Source organism: Erinaceus europaeus, chromosome 8 (assembly GCF_950295315.1).
Source record: "Erinaceus europaeus chromosome 8, mEriEur2.1, whole genome shotgun sequence".
Taxonomy (NCBI): domain Eukaryota; kingdom Metazoa; phylum Chordata; class Mammalia; order Eulipotyphla; family Erinaceidae; genus Erinaceus; species Erinaceus europaeus.
In genome coordinates this window covers 30,450,712-30,469,004 of record NC_080169.1, presented here as the reverse complement: position 1 = coordinate 30,469,004, position 18,293 = coordinate 30,450,712, and the positions used below count along the sequence as shown (strand labels likewise).

At 37.9% G+C, this 18,293-nt stretch overlaps 1 protein-coding gene across 1 annotated transcript in view; it reads left to right on the top strand.

Moving 5' to 3' along the window:
- DNAH11 (dynein axonemal heavy chain 11) overlaps window positions 1–18,293 on the top strand; it is a 388,706-nt gene that overhangs the window by 100,228 nt on the left and 270,185 nt on the right. The window contains 2 exon segments of the mRNA XM_060196111.1: window positions 65–156; window positions 2,747–2,873. Of these exon segments, the coding sequence (XP_060052094.1) occupies window positions 65–156; window positions 2,747–2,873 (219 nt within the window).

Sequence of the window (18,293 nt, the reverse complement as noted above, 5' to 3'; positions counted from 1 at the left end):
TTGGGAAAGTATCAATAATATATAATTTCTAATATAAAGTATTCCATGTCATACTTTGATACAGGAACTAATGTTCAAGACAGCTAAAATTAAAAATGTTTTAGAATCAACGTGCAGACCCAATCTATATGAAAAACTTAAAGATTTACAGTACAGGTAAGTCACTAGAATGACATTAATTCATTGTAATTTTGATTTCCTCTAAGAGGCCAGGTGATAGTTCACCTCATAGAGTGCACTCTTTATAATGTGCAAGGACTTGAGTTCAAGCCTCTGACACCACATAGGAGCACCATGTATGGCAGGTGCTATGCAGTCTTCTCTCTCTCCTTCCTTTTTTCTGTATTTTACATAACTATAATAATAATAAAACGTTATCCAACAGTGGTAGAGTCATCCAGGCATGAAGTAGTATCACATTCCCATCCTGAAAAGTGTCCCTGATCAGTCAATTCCTTTATCAACTCAGCCTGCAAATATTTATTAAACATCAACTTTATGTCAGAAATTGGGATTTCTTACAGTTATTCATTTACTTATTTTTATAATTTTATTTATTTATTGCCTCCAGGGTTATTACTGGGGCTCAGTGCCTACACTACAAATCCATTGTTCTGGAGGCCATTTTTCCCATTTTGTTTCTCTTGTTGTTATCTTTGTTTTTGTCATTATTGTTATTGTAGTTGTTGTTGTTATTGAATAGGACAGAAAAATCAAGAGAGGAGGGTAGACAGGGGGAGAGAAAGACAGACACCTGCACACCTGCTTCACTGCTTATGAAGCCAACCCCCTGCAGGTGGGGAGCCAGGGGCTCAAACTGGTGCAGGGCTAGCGTGGGGGTGCTTCTTCCAGGGTGCGTACTCTCTGGGTTGGGGAGAACTCAACTGGAGCCAGCCTGGGCTACTACTCACTCAGCAACGCAGGAGATAGATGACTCAGGAACCGAATATGTGGTGTGAGGTAATGCAGCCTTTATTAATCAGAGGCAATGCTTTTATAGGATAGAACTGGAAGTGGCAAGTCGGAAATGGAAATGGCTAGGAAAGGGGGTGGAGAAAGGCAAAAGTGGGCTGGGAAGGCATAAACTTCCTTAGCAACTGTTGTGATGGTTTTAAGTGGTGAGATTAATGTTACCCTGCAGGCAGGGCGGGTCTTGAAGAAGATAGATCAAAGGAATAGAATGAGGGGGATCTTTCATGCAAAACAATGTCTATGTAAATAGGCCATAGTATCAGCAATGCAGGGTGGAGCAGGGGGAGCTGTCTTAATGCCCAACAAACTGGGATCCTTATGTGGGCCCTTGTGTTTAGTGCCATGTTTGCTTAACCCACTATGCTATTGCCCGCCCCCCTCTTCCAGTTATTTTAACTTTTTTATTCTGTATTAGGCTCATTTTTCTAGAAAATGTCTTAACATATTTGCACTTTAAAGTTCTTGTTGGGTAATTGTGCAGATACCCTCAGGGTATTGCCCATTCCCGCAAGAGCTGAAACCCTATTCCTGGCGTGCCTTGTTTTCTCCACCCCCTTTCCCATGCCCACTAGAGCTGAAACCCTATTCCCAGAGTGCCTTCTTTCCTAGCCAATCCCATTCTAACTTACTACTTCCGGTTTTTATCCTATAAAGCCTGCTGCTGCTGTGGGTTCACCTATTTGCTCCTCTCCTCTGTTCCGTGAGGAGACCCAGGGAAGGGCTGATAGGCTTAATGGGAGACGGCCATTTTGCTAGCTCCACTCTGCTCTTGCCCATTTCTGGGGTGCCGGCGTGAATAAAGATTTGTGTTCCGCTCCGCTCCGGTCTCTTCTCTCTCCCCTGCAACGCAACCCAACAAGTTCCAGGGGCATTTTATAATTTTTATGTAATTCTTCTATAGTTAGTGGCCATGAAAACATTCTGACTTTTGGTCAAAATTGAGCAGACAGCTGTTGCAAGAAGAACTTTTGAAGAATTTTGATGATTATCTATTTATTCCTATAATTTATGTTTTGTAGAGATAAATTTATCCATACTTTTAATAGGCTGATTTGCACAAAGTTCATTATTTCTGTTTAGTCAATGATCTGGTTTTTTTTTTTTTTTTTTATTAAGAACATCCTAGCAAACATAGATGACCCAGAATCATCAAAACACACACACACAAACATATATATATATATTCTTCCTATTTTTATAGGAAAGAGAGCATTGTTTCATCACTCATAAAACTTTCCCCCCTGTATGTGGGGAGTGGAGGCTCTAACTCAGGTCCTTGCTCATGGTAACATGTACATTCAACTGGGTATGTTACCATCTGGCCCCCAATAAAATAAGATAGACATGATTGTGGATTCCTGACTCTTCTGATACCAGAGAGTATTAAAGCCACCTTTGTTACATTAATATTTAATGGAAAAGGAACACCTTAAATTTAATTACATTTTTACTAAAGCATTTTGTGCTTATGTTGAGTGATGTCAATCAGACCTTACCTTCTCTCCTGCTGATTAGGAGTGTCACTGATAAGTAATGAGTGACATCAACCTAAGTCTTATCTATATTTTACTTCAAATAACAGTGTGTGTACCTCCATTTCCTACTCTGTATGGTATCAATTGGTCGTCAGCAAGGGAATGCTGTCACAGAGGAGGTAGGTCACCTACTAAATAGTGAGCTTATAATGAATGGACAGATGAGAGGAACTGGGCTTATTTTGTGGGTGTTTTAATCACAAAATGGACAAGATTAATTATTATTGTTTTTTATATAGGCTTTCTCTTTGTGAAAAAGCTCTCACAGAATACCTGGAAACCAAGCGTGTGGCTTTTCCACGTTTCTATTTCATATCTTCAGCAGATTTACTTGACATACTGTCAATGGGAACTCAGCCTAAACAGGTAACTTTTTTTTTTTGAGAGTCTCATATTATCATATGTTAAGCAATGCTACAGTTTCTCTACCATTGTGAAATGCCACCTATCACATCACATGTGCCAGCAGCTAAAAAAAAAAAAAGAAAAAAAAAACACCTTGACTCATGAGCTAGATGAGTCTTCAGTGCTGTTGGAGGTGAACTGATAAAATTTCAGGCTCTCTGAAATTGTACCTTGTCTAACCTTCTAACCTCTGCTATTTACACAAGCTACACATGCATGACAGTATTTGAAGGATAGAGAAGCGGCTGTTTCATTTCGTAATCTGAGAGCTCAAAGACAAACTTAATACAAATTGCAAAGCATTCTTATTTCAAGCATTTGTAGGTGCTTTCTAATGCTTATATCTGTCCAAGAGTTCAAATCCATTCATCCTTATAGTTATTGTATCTGATTCAGGCAGTTACTCCTATGGATGAATATGTCATAGGTTATTTTGAAACTAAAATGTGGGTTCTACTGTTATGAATTTGCCTCTGTGTTTTTTTTTTTCTTCAGGCTTTTTGCTATTTTTTAGAATGTGTCTGTTCATACCAATTTCTCTCATTCTTTGATAAAGTACTCATTTTGATTGTATCACTCTCAACCTCATTTATTTTTGAATGTAAATATGGTTGGATGACTGTTTTTGCTACTGCTAAAAACAAGCGCCTTCTGGCTACTAACAACTGACTTGTGAGTTGCCATAGAAAAAAGATATTAAATTGCTTTTGTTTCTTTTGATGTTTTATTTATCTAGGCTACAGACAGAAATTGAGAGGGAAAGGGAAATAAAGAAGGAAAAAGAGAGAGACACCTGTAGCACTGCTTTACCACTTGTGAACCTTCTTCCCTGAAGGTGAAGACTGGGGTTTTGAACCCAGATTCTTGAGCACTGTATCATGCGCACTGTACTTAGTGCACCACCATCTCCCCCTATAGTTTTTGTTCTGCAATTACTAACCCTAAATGTGGTCTGCTGAGTGACCTCTTCACATTAAGTAGCATCATTGGAACCATATAACATATTGTTCTTATCCCTTTTTTTAGGCAAAAAATAGACCAAAAAAAAAAAAAATTAAAGCAATTCAGCAAGATTTATTTTAACTTTTTTTTTTTTTTTGCTTCCCAGGTTTATTGCTGGGGCTTGTTACCTGCACTATGGACCCACTGGTCCTGGAGACTATTTTTGCCCTTGCTGCTCATGGTTGTTGTTGTTGTTAGTATTATTATTGTTATTGCTGTCATTGTTGTTGGATAGGACAGAGAGAAATTGAGGAGGGAAAGATAGAGTGTGGGGGGGAGAGAAACATCTGTAGACCTGCTTGACCCCTTGTGAAGCAACCTCCTTGCAGGCTGGGAGCTGGGGGCTCGAACCAAGATCCTTATGCTAGTCGTTGCCTTTGGCACCATGTGCGCTTAACTTGCCGCACTACCCTTATTTTTACTTTTTTTCAAAACTATTTTTTAGATTTGTAATTTATAGTGTAAGATTACAATTACAAAGCATATTTCCACAGTGAACCCATCAGCAGCAAATTTTAATTTTAAAATTAAATCTCACTTCCAAGTCACAGCCAAACTTTCACAAGATGAACTTGGAAATCCCCCAATAAAGGAAAAATAATAAAATTTTTTAATGAACTTGGAATTAGGAGGGAGTCAATTATTTTATTTCTTCTCCCTACCCATTTATCATAGAGATAGGGGTGTCATTGTCAGTCATTGCTCTTTCTAGTTTTTGCTTTTCTGACTAGCAGTAACTGTCAATATTTACCCTCAGCAGCAAGCATCCATATATTGTCTTGTAGAGCACAGGTGCTAGTCTCAGATATAAAACATATTGGATACATATATATATATATATATATATATATATATATATGTGTGTGTGTGTGTATGCATTATGTTTTATATATATATATATATAATATTTTATGTTATATATGTCAAGAAGTCTTACTATGGTAGTTTCTTACCTCTCTCATTCCTAGCTTTTCATGATAATTTCTAAACTCCCAAATTTTGGCCCAGGAAAACAGCTCAGTGATACAGTGTGCCTTATATCAGAAAACTCTGAATTTGATCCTTGGCCCAGCATAAGATGGTGGAGTGGTACTCTGGTGTCTCCTTTTCTCTCATACAAGGAAAAAAAAAAACCTTCAAGCACTTTAGGTATACATTGCTTAGTATTAGGTCTCGTATTATTGCCTATTGAATGACAACAGATTACATTAAAATGTATTAAATTATAATAAAGCTTAAAATCACTGTATGGAAATGTCCAAAGTCACTTAGAGCCCTGCTGTTGAATGGCTGCAGTAGTGGTAACTATATTAGACCAGTAGAAGAAGGTAGGCATATTTTTGCTTATAGTTAAAAAGGTTTAACCATGTGACTATAGTGTAGACACAGTTTACAGTTCTGAACTGTGAATTTTGAAATTATTTGATTCTATTATTTTTGAAATGCTGAATTTTGTTTTATATCAAGTTGTGCTCAAAACCTGATTTCCTTGATATTTTTTCTTTTTCAGACTAATTAGTCTGACCAATTCAAATTTGCATAAAATGCTGTCACACTGTTAATAAAGGTCCATTATTAGACAAATTAAGCAGCCTTTGTGATGCAAATGATCACCCAGGAGTGGCTTATTGGAATGGAAAAGACTGGATAGGAGTCAAAGGCAATTTGAGTCACTTAGTGAAAAAGTCAATTTCTTTCCTTAAATTTGTTCTGCAAAATCAAGATGCATTTTACATTTTTGTTAACTCACTTTGGAATGGTTAATGCTTCTGACAGTTCCGCTAAATAGCCTGTACTTAACCCTATCTTACCTTCTTTTTAGTCCCAGAATAGATTTCAGACCACCAGACTCAGCTTTTCTGTCTCTGTCTTTTGTGCTAATATTCCTGAATGTGCTCCCTGTAGTGTGACCAAGATAACATGGCAACTGCAGTTTGTGGTACAGCAGCAGCAGCTTCTCTAGATTGGGTACCCTTTGTGAACAGATAACTCATGTTGACATCTTGTGAATGACTTGGAATTCTTCAGTCCTCTCCCCCCACCTAAGCACACTCAAGAGTATTAGACAGAGTAGTTAATTATGGAGTTTGATTAGTCTGAACATACCAGTCAAGGAAGTCTGATTTCGTTACAGCTGCCAGTCTTTCAAAAGGAATTCCCAGCTTAAGATTTGTGTGTTAGAATGTGAAAGTACTGAAACTGGTGCATTTAGAATACCTTTGGTGGTGATTGTTGACAAGTTTGATTAAGGTGAAATTTTTCTCCTGCCAGAATCCACCTTGCCTCTCCAATGCCATTTAGAGGGTGGTGGATACGGGTGTTGTTTCTGTGGTCAAAATTCTGGTACTTGCATTTGGAAAGACAAATATACATGCAGGAATAACTGGCATAGGTCAGTAGTTTAGGAACTGTGTTTGAGGTGGCACACAATAAATAGTAACACCCTTTGATATCAACCTACCCCTCCCCCCCCTTTAGAAAAATAGGATTTTGTTTTTCCTACTGAACTAACTTTATGGGCAAAGTTAGACTAACCCTGTGTGCCCTTCCAGGTCCCTTAAAATTGTAAACGATTTTTTTTCTTTGTAACCAAAAGGTTTTCAGTCATTCTTAGTGACTTGAAAGTTCCTTCTGTCCTAGAAAAGGACACTTTGTCTTCATCCACTACACCTGATAATTAGTGAGGGCTTCCCATAGTGAAAAAGTACTAAAGACAGAATTCCAGTGTGATCAGCTACATTAGTGCTGTCTAGTGGGGTAGCTATGAGTCTCATGGGGCTGCAGAGCATGTGAAATGTGGCAACTGAGAATTGAATTTTAAACTCTAGTAGCCTTTAGTTGATTGATCATTTGATTCAATTATTGGAATATATAAATTTGTTTGAAACAACTTAGGTGCATGAATCTATTTTTGTCACTGTATATGTTATGAAACTTAGAGATCAAGATGAAATTTTCAAACTGAGGTATGTGGTAAATAGAAAGAGCCACTGATTTCAAAGAATATGAAGTAAAGAATATAAGAAAACTGATCATTTTATGTTGTCATGAAAATGCTTTTAATATTGAGGTGGGTGGTGGCACACCAGTTGAGCGCACATGTTACAATGCAAAAGGACCAGGGTCCCTACCTGCAGGGGAAAGCTCTGCAAGTGGTGAAGCAGGTCTGCAGGTGTCTCTCTGTGTCTCTCACTCTCTATCTCCCCCTTCCCTCTTGATTTCTGGCTGTCTCTGTCAAGAAATAGAGACAATTTTAAAAAATATAAAAATGTTTTTAACATTTACTAAGTCATATAATATTAATTTCATCTATTTCTTTTTCTTGGTTTGATGTGTCTACTGAAAACCTTTTCCTGTGAAAATTGAGATCATATACATTCTCTAAAATCACAAGATCAGAACTATACATGCTAAAAATTGTTAACATAAAAATTTGTTAGCCTCAGAAATATCCTTTATTGACATCAGTCCAAGTCTACATAAAAGGAAGTCTGTCAGTTTTTCTTTTAAGAAGTTGCTAAAATCACAGTGATGAGACAGATGGAACTAACCTGGCACCTTTACTAGACAGTAAATATCAGCATCTAGAAAGGCGCTTTTGAGAAAAGGGCTTAATATTAGATGATAAAAACATTGCTGGGGAAAGAAAAAGACACTTCTGGGAGGCCTGGCCATGGAATAACTGGGACAGAATCACCTTTCCTCCCAAAACAACAAATAAATAACAAGAGACCCAACTGAAGTCATAATCTACAGCTGAAAGATCTGCAGCCTCAGGTGGGTGCTTGCATGTGGTTGGAGTGAAAATGGGTGCGGGCCTGGGTTGAAGAACAGCAAAGTCAAATCAGAGCTCTGGGCTGTGTGGGTGCTGTGCTGCGCCATTTTGGCGATTTCATTTAAGGGCAGCAAGCAAGTAACATGTTCCCAGTGCTGGAAGAAAAGAGACAGGGTCTTAAAACCTCTCAATCTTTGGCTCAGGGGGCTTTAGCCTTCTGAATTTAAGACAAGGGCACAACATAAAACAGGGCACTTGTGACCACCAGACAGCCCAAAGCAACCACCACCCCCCCATCCACCCCAGCAGATCAGACAAGAGAAACCAAGAGATCACAATAGCACCACCTGCTGGCCATCAATAACCAGCACAAAAAACAAATGCACAAGCAGAGAAACAGAACTAAAGGATATTATTTGTGCCTAGAATTCCCTCTCCTTTAGAATTTTGAATATGTCATTCCACTCCGCCAGACAGAAATGAAACAGGAAATCCAAGGAATTACGGATTTAGAGATACTCTGAAAGACAGGCAAATAGAAAGCTCACTATTAGGACTACCCAAGAACTTAAGTAAGAATTAAAATAGCATGTTACTATGGAATTAAAACACACAGATAGGGACAGGTTGGGAGTATGTATTAACCTGTCAATGCCCATATTCAGTGGAGAAGCAATTACTTCAGAAGCCAGACCTCCCACCTCTGTACCCCATAATGACTCTAGGTCCATGCTCCCAGAGAGATAAAGAATTGGGAAGCTTCCAGTGGAGGGGATGGGATATGGAACTCTAGTGGTGGGAAATGTGTGGAATTTCACCTCCTCTTATTCTATGGTTTTGTCAATCTTTTCTTTTCTTTCTTTCTTTCTTTCTTTTTTTTTTTTTTTTTTTTATAAATAAAGCATCTCTGGGGACTTAAAAAGACAAGTACCTAAGATTTGTCATTCCCACAAGTGCAGTATAATCACCATAAAATGCTTCCATTTGTATATCTTCATGATGACATGGAAGTGTCTTAGTGTATGATTCCAAGGATTAGGCTAATGAAGTTTAATAATCATTCAAATAATATGCTATAGCCTTCTTTGACAAGGATTAGTCTTCTTTGTCAGTGAAGAGAAAAAGGCCTAGGATTGGGTAGACTCATCAGCCCATTAGGGCAACAACTTGCATGCCTGGGTCCCAAGGGCTAATTGTTGGCAATACCTTAGACCCAAGATAAGTGGTACCGAGGAGCTTTTTCTCTCACCCGCCTACCCTCTTTCCCTGGTGTTATTGGCTTGCTCATGACTTCATTGGGTTACTATGAAAATAATTCTCACCATACTTGAAAATATTAAATTAGAAAAATATTGAAGGCCTGGGTGGTGGCACACCAGGTTGAGCGCACATGTTACAAAGTGCAAGGACCTGGGTTCAAGCCCTCAGTCTCCACCTGCAGGGGGAAAGCTTCACAAGTGGTGAAACAGTGCTGCAGGTGTCCCTCTGTCTCTCACCCTCTCTATCCCTCCCCTCCCTCTCTATTTCTGACTGTTTCTATCCAATGAATAAATAAAGATAATAAAAAAATTTTTTTAAAAAAGAAAAATATTGAAAGATAGCCAGGGGAAGGAAAAGCACATTTCATAAAACAAAGTGGGAGTGGGCCGTGTCTGAGTTGTGAAATTACTGAGCACACTGTCAGCATTTTGAGAGAGTTCTTAAAAATGAATTGAAGATAAATTTATTAGAAGATATGTAGGACAGTTTCCTTTTTTTTAGGTGGGATTATGACTGAGGCTCTACACATGCCTAATTCCACAGCTGTCACAGATGTTTTTAAGATAGAGGAATAAAGAGAGCAGAGACACTATAGTACGGCTCTACTGTTTGGGAAGTTTCCTCTGTGTAGGTGTTCCCAAGTGGTAACTGTGGGTGTGAACCCAGGTCCTTACACATGATAAAGTCATGACTCTACTTGGTGCTCAAATGAGCAGTTTCTAAAGAAGGAAATAGGAAGAAGTTCTCCCTCCCATTGTCTGTGACTGGTGAGCTCATATCTTTGCAGGCTCAGTTTTAGTCATTGCAATTGGTTGATTCCCCACAGGTAAAGGAGAGTGGCACTTCTGCTTATGTGCTCTGGGTCATAGCCCACAGGTGATCACTTACAAGTTCTGAGATGATTTTTTTTGTTTTAATTAATTATTTTTATTTTTGTTTTTTTATTTTTAAAATGGAAACATTGACGAAACCATAGGATAAGAGGGGTACAACTCCACACAATTCCCACCATCAGAACTCCATATCCCATCCCTCCCCCGATAGCTTTCCTATTCTTTGTCCCTCTGGGAGTATGGACCCAGGGTCATTATGGGGTGCAGAAGGTGGGAGGTCTGGCTTCTGTAATTGCTTCCCCGCTGACATGGGCATTGACAGGTCGATCTATACTCCCAGCCTGTCTCTCTCTTTCCTTAGTGGGGTGGGTTATTTCAGCAGGGCACATGCACTTTTCTGCCCCTTGAGAGAGGGGAGAAGGTAGGTGGAGGTGAGGTTTCTTAAGAGTCATACTTGTCCCCGAGGTGGTAGTGTAGTGAGAAAAATATTGGACTCTCAAGCATGAGATCCTGAGTTGTATCCCTGGTGTTATATGTGGTAAAATGAGCCTCTTGTTCTGTCTCTCTCCTTGTTCAATTTCAAAGGTCATACTTAACCCTTGTTGCTGGCTCTCAGTGTATTTTATTATCTATATCTAATAACATGACTCTTTCTCTCTGTTTCCCTATCTGTCTAACTAGTCTCTTCTTCATTCTCCCCCCCCCCATAGTAAATATACTCTTTAAAAACATAGAAAAAACTCAAATACAGTTGATTCGTAGAGGACATGCAATAGTAAGTAATTTTATTTCAGTTGAAATAAAATTGAAAAATACTAGCTTTTCAAGAGAAAGTTGAAATCTGCAAGCCTGCTAGCTATTTAAAATGGCAGAAGGGCTTGACCTAAGTGTGGGCTGGAGCTAAGGAAGAATTGAAGACTACACAGGAAAAGGAAACTGACACAGAAGTAGGTTATAGTTTTTGCCATCTTAGCTTGCCTCTGCCTACCTTCAAGTGAGCAGCAAAGAGTATAGAAGCAACTCACTTAAATGTCAGAGGAATTGCTCAGTGAGAGCAACTCTGCATGGCATGATTCTGGAATGTGTCATATTTTAAATTGATAATTTCATGTTAAGGCATTCCAACACTTGAAGGACTTAACATTTATTTAGATGTGTGACAAGAAAATAGTTATTCCATTTTTTAAATAAATATGTTATAAATTATATATTTAGTAGAGATTATGCCTGATTACCCTTGCAAAATAATTCTATTTAATTGACTACACATTGTATCTCATCATTTTTTAAATCCATTTTGCAAAGGTGTTGCTACTACTTAGAATTCTGTTGAGTTCCACTATTGAGAGTCACACTATTGGGAGTCTATAAATTACACACCAAACCAGGGTTACTGCAGTGTAAGATGAAAATAAATTATCACTTTAAACCACTAAAATTAAATCTTACAGATGTGAGCTCCTGAGCCAAGAAATTTAACAACTTGCTGAAGAAATAGGAATCATTGTTTCAGGCCTTTGATGTCTTTGATGAGGTGGTTGTACTTCAGTTTAACAATGGGTAGGGGGCTTTTAGCTGTGACAGACTAATTTTTAGCAGACTAATGTTTCTCTTCTGGGAACAACTAGGAAAAAATGGGTGAAATATTTAAATCTGTTTAAATGCATCAGAGAATTTAACCCACATTGGAAGAAAAGTCCAGGTTTCAGGGGCCAAGATATGAACAGAGAGATTTGCCACTAATTTTTCTTTTGTAATATTTTACGATTTGATGTAAACAAGAGTCTGAGAAGCTTATCCAAGATTTCGACATCAGATAAATGAAAAAGTAGAAAAACAATATTAAATAAATAAAACGAGTCAACACCTCACAAAGAATGAAAATTGAAACCAACAGATATTAAAATGAGCAGTAAAGGACATTAAAAGTTATAGTTCCATTCCATATGTGCAGAAAGTTAATGGAGTAAAGTGTAAGTTTCCGTATGTGTAATTAGACATTCCCAAATGAAGAGCAGAGAAATAGACATAAAATAATTTGGAGAACAACAGTCAAATGTCTTCAAATTGATGTAAAACTCAATAGGGTATCTTTCTGTTCTGGTGATACATTTTTTCCCCAAATCATTGTATTGGGGAAGAGAGGCTATTTGATTTTTAAAAATTCATTTAACAACCATGTCTTTGATCCATTTAGAGTTGAGTTTTGTATATGGTGCTATCTGATGGTCCAGTTTCATTCTTCTACACATTTCAACTCAATTTTCCCAGCACCACCTGTTGAAAAGACTTTCTTTTTACCCTTTAGTGTTTTTCTCTCTAATCCTCCTTGTAAAAAAATTGGCTGTCTGTAGGCATAAGGGCTTATTTTTGGGTTCTTAATTTTATTCTATTGGTCTGTGTGTCTGTTTTGTTCCTGTACGAGCCAATTTTGATTATAGTAGCCTTGCAGTATGACTTGAGGTTGGGAAGCTTGACAACTCTGTTATGGATTGTTAGGTAATTCTGGGTGTTTCTCAGTTCCACATAAACTTATAGCTTTTGCTCAGTTTTCTTAAAGAAATCCAAAGAAACCTTGACAGAGATTGCGTCAAACTTTAGGTAGAATAGTCATTTTTAACTACGTTAACTGTTTCAATCCATGAAGCATAGACTATATTTCTGTTTGTTTCTCTTAATACTTCCTTAACTTGTGACTCATAATTTTCAGTGTACAAGTTTCTCACCTCCTTAAGTTTATTCCTAGATACCTGATTGTGTTTGCTGCTATTGTAAATTATGGAATCTGTATTTCTTCTTCTTCTGTTTTAGTGTTTGCATGGAGGAATGCTACTATTTTTTTGTTTTGTAGCCTGCCACCTTACTATAGTGCTTAACAATTTCGAGGAGTGCTTAATAATTTCCAGGAGTTTTGTCTTGTTTTTAAATAGCACCAGAGTTATTGTTGGGGTTTAGTGCCTGTAGGAGGCATAAACTGCCTCAATACCCCCCTCTTTCCTTTTTTCTCCTTTGTGTTTGATAGGACAGAGAGAACTTGAAAGGGGGCCACAGAAAAAGAAACACTGCATTACTCTTGTGAAGTGTCCATCCCTCACCCTGCAGGTGAGGACAAGAGGCTCTCACCCATGTGCTTCTATTTAGCAATGTGTGTACTCCCTCCTGAGTGTGCCACCCCCTAGATCCAGCATTTGTTTTTTTTTTTGTTTTTTTTTTTTGCATTTGTTTAAACTATAAAATGTCTTTTCCAGATACCTAGCTAGGAAGAAGGGACTTTTAATATCTTGTTAACAAATACAGAAAGGCCTCATTAGAGATGAAACAAATCTTAAAGACAACCAGGTCTACATCAGTTCAAAACAGTCCTATTCACTTAAAACCTTTAACTAGAAGGCAGAGTCTGGAAACAGTCAGCTCTCTACATGCCAGGTGTAAGTAATTGGAAAACTGTAAGCCCTGGGCTTTGTGTTTCCTGGTCAATGACTGAGTGACTACAGGACAAGAAGTTCTTTTGAAACTGTTTACTCACAGAAGCAATAATGTGTGAGACTGTCTGATGGTTGAGATCTCATTTATACTGTGATTTTTTTGTGTTTGTTTTGTTTTTGTTTTGCCTAGATGTCCCATTACACCGAAGGAGCCATTAAACATCTGTGCTCTTCCTGGCTACTTCAGAGGTGGCAGTGAGTTGTTAGCTTATTGGAGATACTTTCTATGTATAAATGTCCTTTGGGTAACGTACAGGAACAGAGGAGAATATGATAACCCAGGCAGTGATCATCACCTTCCATTCTGTTTACTTTTACAGTTAGCAAGAATCTCAAAGATTCATCTATATTAAACTCAGAAGATCTCTTTGTGGGGTTTTCTTTAAAACTGCAAATACAGCAAAAATGTGAAGGCTAAAAGCTTTAAGGATAAAATCACCTTTAAGGAGTTCTCTACCTATGTTGCTATTAGTCTTGTCATGCAGGAAATTTAGACAGGTTGTTATGTTCTAGAAACTTCTGTTTGAATAGATTTTAAAACCAGTTCTTTTGATCACTATGCTGGTAAGGGCTATTTTGTCAAACCATCTTTTGTTTATCAGTATCCTTTATTTTTACTTCTTAACCTATTGAGGTCAAATTCACATAATATAAAACTAACTACTTTAAGGTGTTCCTTTACAAGTTCCTGACATTTATAGGTTCACAGTGTTGTACAACCTTTGCATCTGTTGAATTCCAAAGTGTTTTCATCTCCAAAAGATAAAATGTCACACTCATTATATAGTCACTCTGCATTCCCCCACCCTGGTAACTGTCTGTTGTCTTGTGTGGGTTTACCTGTTCTGGATGTTTCCTATAGCTGACATAGTACAACATACAAGTTTTTGTCACTTGACTTAATAGGGAAACTATTATCAAGACTCATTCACGTAGCAGCATATTTTTTATTATAATTTTTGTGTATAAAATGGAAACACTGACAAGACCATAGGATAAGAAGGGTACAATTCCTCATAATTCCCACCACCAGAACTCCCTGTCCTACCCCCTCACATGATAGCTTTTCTATTCTTTATCCCTCTGGGAGTATGGACCCTGGATCATTATGAGGTGCAGAAGGTGGAAGGTCTGGCTCCTATAATTGCTTCCCCACTGAACATGGGAGTTGGCAGGTCAATCCATACTCCCAGCTTATCTCTTTCTTTCACTAGTGGGGCAAGCTCTGGGGAAGTGGGGCTCCAGGACACATTGGTGGGGTCATCTGCCCGGGGAAGTACAGTTGGCAACATGGTAGCATCTGGAACCTGGTGACTGAAAAAGAGTTAAGATATGAAGCAGAACAAATTATTAACTAATCATGAACCTAAAGGCTGAAATATTACAGATGAAAATTTGGAGTCTCTATGTACTATTTTTTGTGTGTGCATGAGATTATGTAAGTAGCTGTTTTCAGTTATCTGGGGTATATACACAATGGTAGAATCATTAGGTGTTATTCTGGTTTGAATTATTGTTCACTCAGCAGTTATATTTGTTTTGGGTTTTGGTACCATGTGGAAGACCATTTTTTTCCTAATCATTTTATTGGAGAAATAATCTGCCGGTGACACATGTCTTTACACCACTCCCACAACAGACCCAAATCTCTCTTCACCATGGTGTCCTATATACCTGATCTTCTTACCTTCCTCCTCCATCTACCAAAGTTTTTTGCTTTGTTGCAATACAACCCATGTTTCCCTTTTCTTGCCTTGTTTCTTAATTACCACCTATAAGTGAGATTATCTGGTATTCACTTTTCACTTTTATTTCATTCAGTATGATTCCTTCATTAATTTTCATCCAAGATAGGGAAACAAGGATATTTCATCACTTTGCCCATATGTACCTGTATATGTATATGTATATGTATATGTATATGTATATGTATATGTATATGTATATATAAATCACAACTTTCTTAGCCACTTGTCTGCCATTGGACATCTCGGCTACTTTCTGATTTAGTCTATTACAAACTGTGCTGCTATGTACATAGGTGTCATAGATCTCTTTGGGTAGATATTTTGTATTCTTTAGATAGATTCATAGGAAAGGAAATGCTGGCCAGTGGGGTAAATCTATTTCTAGTGGAAATGTCCATAAGGAGGGACCCATAAAGAGGGAATGCTTCTTGCCATGAGTTGCTCACCCCAAGGAAGGTAGAATGGTTTAGTTGATTCACAGAGATTGTTACCTCCTCCTTGGAGATGTCCACCAATAGATTGCACATCTTTCTCTCTCTTTATTCTATGTCAGTATTTCTAGATAGAGAAGCCCTAGTCTTGGGTCTGTGTTTTGATGACTTGATAAAACACTGTTATTATCTCTGATGTGTTATTTGAAATTAGACTTCATTCTCCAAGCTAACCTCTAGCAGAGCCAACACTAATTTCTGAGTTTTAATCTGATCATTTCATTTTTCACATAATCTTGAATCAGCCTAGACTTCAGTAATTCTATCATTGGGGGTTCCTTTGGAGATCACACACCTTGGGAGGTAAAATATTGTGATGCAATAAATATGTGAACTTAGCAAATATAACCTGATCTTGGGGGATTCAAAAGTAATTACCACCTAATATTTTATCTGAAGTTCCTTATCAATGAAAAGGGAGAAATCTTACTCACTTTTTCTTTTCTTTCTTTCTTTCTTTTATTATTATTATTTTTAATTTATTTAAGAAAGGATAAATTAACAAAACCATAGGGTAGGAGGGGTACAACTCCACACAATTCCCACCACCTAATCTCCCACCCCCTCCCCTGATAGCTTTCCCACTCTATCCCTCTGGGAGCATGGACCCAGGATCATTGTGGGTTGTAGAAGGGGGAAGGTCTGGCTTCTATAATTGCTTCCCCGCTGAACATGGGCGTTGACTGGCCGGTCCATATTCCCACTCTGCCTCTCTCTTTCCCTAGTAGGGAGGGTCTCTGGGGAAGCTGAGCTCCAGGACACATTGGTGGGGTCTTCAGTCCAGGGAAGCCTGGCCAGCATCCTGATGACATCTGGAACCTGGTGACTGAAAAGAGAGTTAACATACAAAGCCAAACAAATAGTTGAGCAATCATGGACCCAGAGCTTGGAATAGTGGAGAGGAAGTGTTAGAGGGATACTCACTGCAAACTCTAGTGTACTTCTGCTATCAGGTATATGTTTTGCAGTAGTTTATGGATACGTATGAACATATGCTCTCTCTCACAGAACCTGGTCTATATCTAGGTTTTGGGACTTTGTTAGAAAGTGAACCACCTGAGATGGAATTAGAGTATACTATGAAAGGAAAGGTCTCACCCGAGTAATGAAGCTGAAGGGTTGTCATTCCACACATGAAGTCTCTGGACACAGTCTGAAGTGAAGCATGTTGACGTGGCAATCGTTGTGTTGATTAGGTTGTGATCAGCAGATGCAATATTATTTGATATGGATTGGGAGAGGCATATGGGAAAGTGGGCCCTATCCAAGGGTTCCAGGACTGGGGGAAGTAGAGGCTCTATAGTGGAGATGTGAGGTTCCTGCTGTCTTAGGGTTCAAAAAGAGAATGGATAGTTAATGTTATCATCACATTATTTGGTAATTGGGTTAACTTTGAAAAGTCCTTTTGTTAGGGTTTGCTGTACAGTATCCAGTATCTTGTATATAGCTGTGCTATTGGTTGCTTCTCTTACTCACTTTTTCTACATAGCAAATACACTGTGGTAGTCACGTCAGTGTCAAAGTCAATGCACAGTGACAGACACAGGAATGATATGATTGCTTTCATAGCAACACTATAGTCAAATGTGGCATCAACCCAGATGCCCAATGACAGATACCCAACGAACGTTCTGATAGATATTTTTTCTATTGAATTTAATAGCATATATATGCTTTTAAAATGATACCATCTACTTTGCCTCATCTTAGGTGAAATATGAAGGAGTCATGTTAAGTAAGATAAGCCAAAATGATGAGTAATAATACCAAATGATCTCATTTGTAGGTGGAACTTAAGAAACAAGGAGAGAAAAGTAAAATACATGTTTTAACTTGGACTAGATATGGTCCACTATAGGGAGGTCAAGGACATGAAGAAGCAGTGTTTGAGAGAGTATTGGGGAAACTATACATAATGGTTGGGAAAAGACATAGGTTGGTTGTGGGAGTTGTGTGCAGACAACTATCAAAGGTGAAAAACTTACCCATGAGACAAATAGATTATAAGTCATGCTCCTAATAAAACAAGAAAGAAAGAAAAAAAAAAACTAGAATGAGGTGGTATCTCAAATATTTATCTAATATATTTTAGCATGTAAATGCAATCATATAAGTCTGAATTTTTTAAATGTGACAACAAATTTCCCAGCAGGATGCCTGTCTCCAACACTATGGAAAATATAGAAAAGATAGTAAAATACCACCTTAAAGTAGAATATAGGAAACTTCACATAGAAACTATACATCATTAAGCACTGGATGATGTGACCAGAGTACCTCACTCATTTCTCTATCCAAGTCATTTCAAACTCTGGAATTTTAGAAGTCATTTTTATTTTGAAGGAAAACATTTTAGGGCTTTTAAAAAATTTTACATATTTTTGTTGGGGGTAATGGCTTATAGTAAATATAGTTGTTGATATATGAGTGAAATTTCAGTTTTCTACAAGACCCTTTTACCCCCAGCCTTTGTCCTTTTCCAACATCATTTACCAGGACCTGAAAGCACACCCCCACCTCACCTCCAGAGTTTTTTCTTCGGTGAAAACATTAAACCCAGTCCAAGTTCTACTTTGTGTTTTCCCTTTCTGTTAATATTTCTCAACTTTTGTCCATGAATGAAATCATGCCATATTTGTGCTTCTTTTTTCTGGCTTATCTCACTTAACATAATTACTTTAAGTTCCATCTAAGATGAGATGAATCCATCATTCTTCAGTAGCTGAGTAGTATTCCACTGTGGATGTAGACCACAACTTGCTCAGCCTGTTGCTGGATACCTGGGTT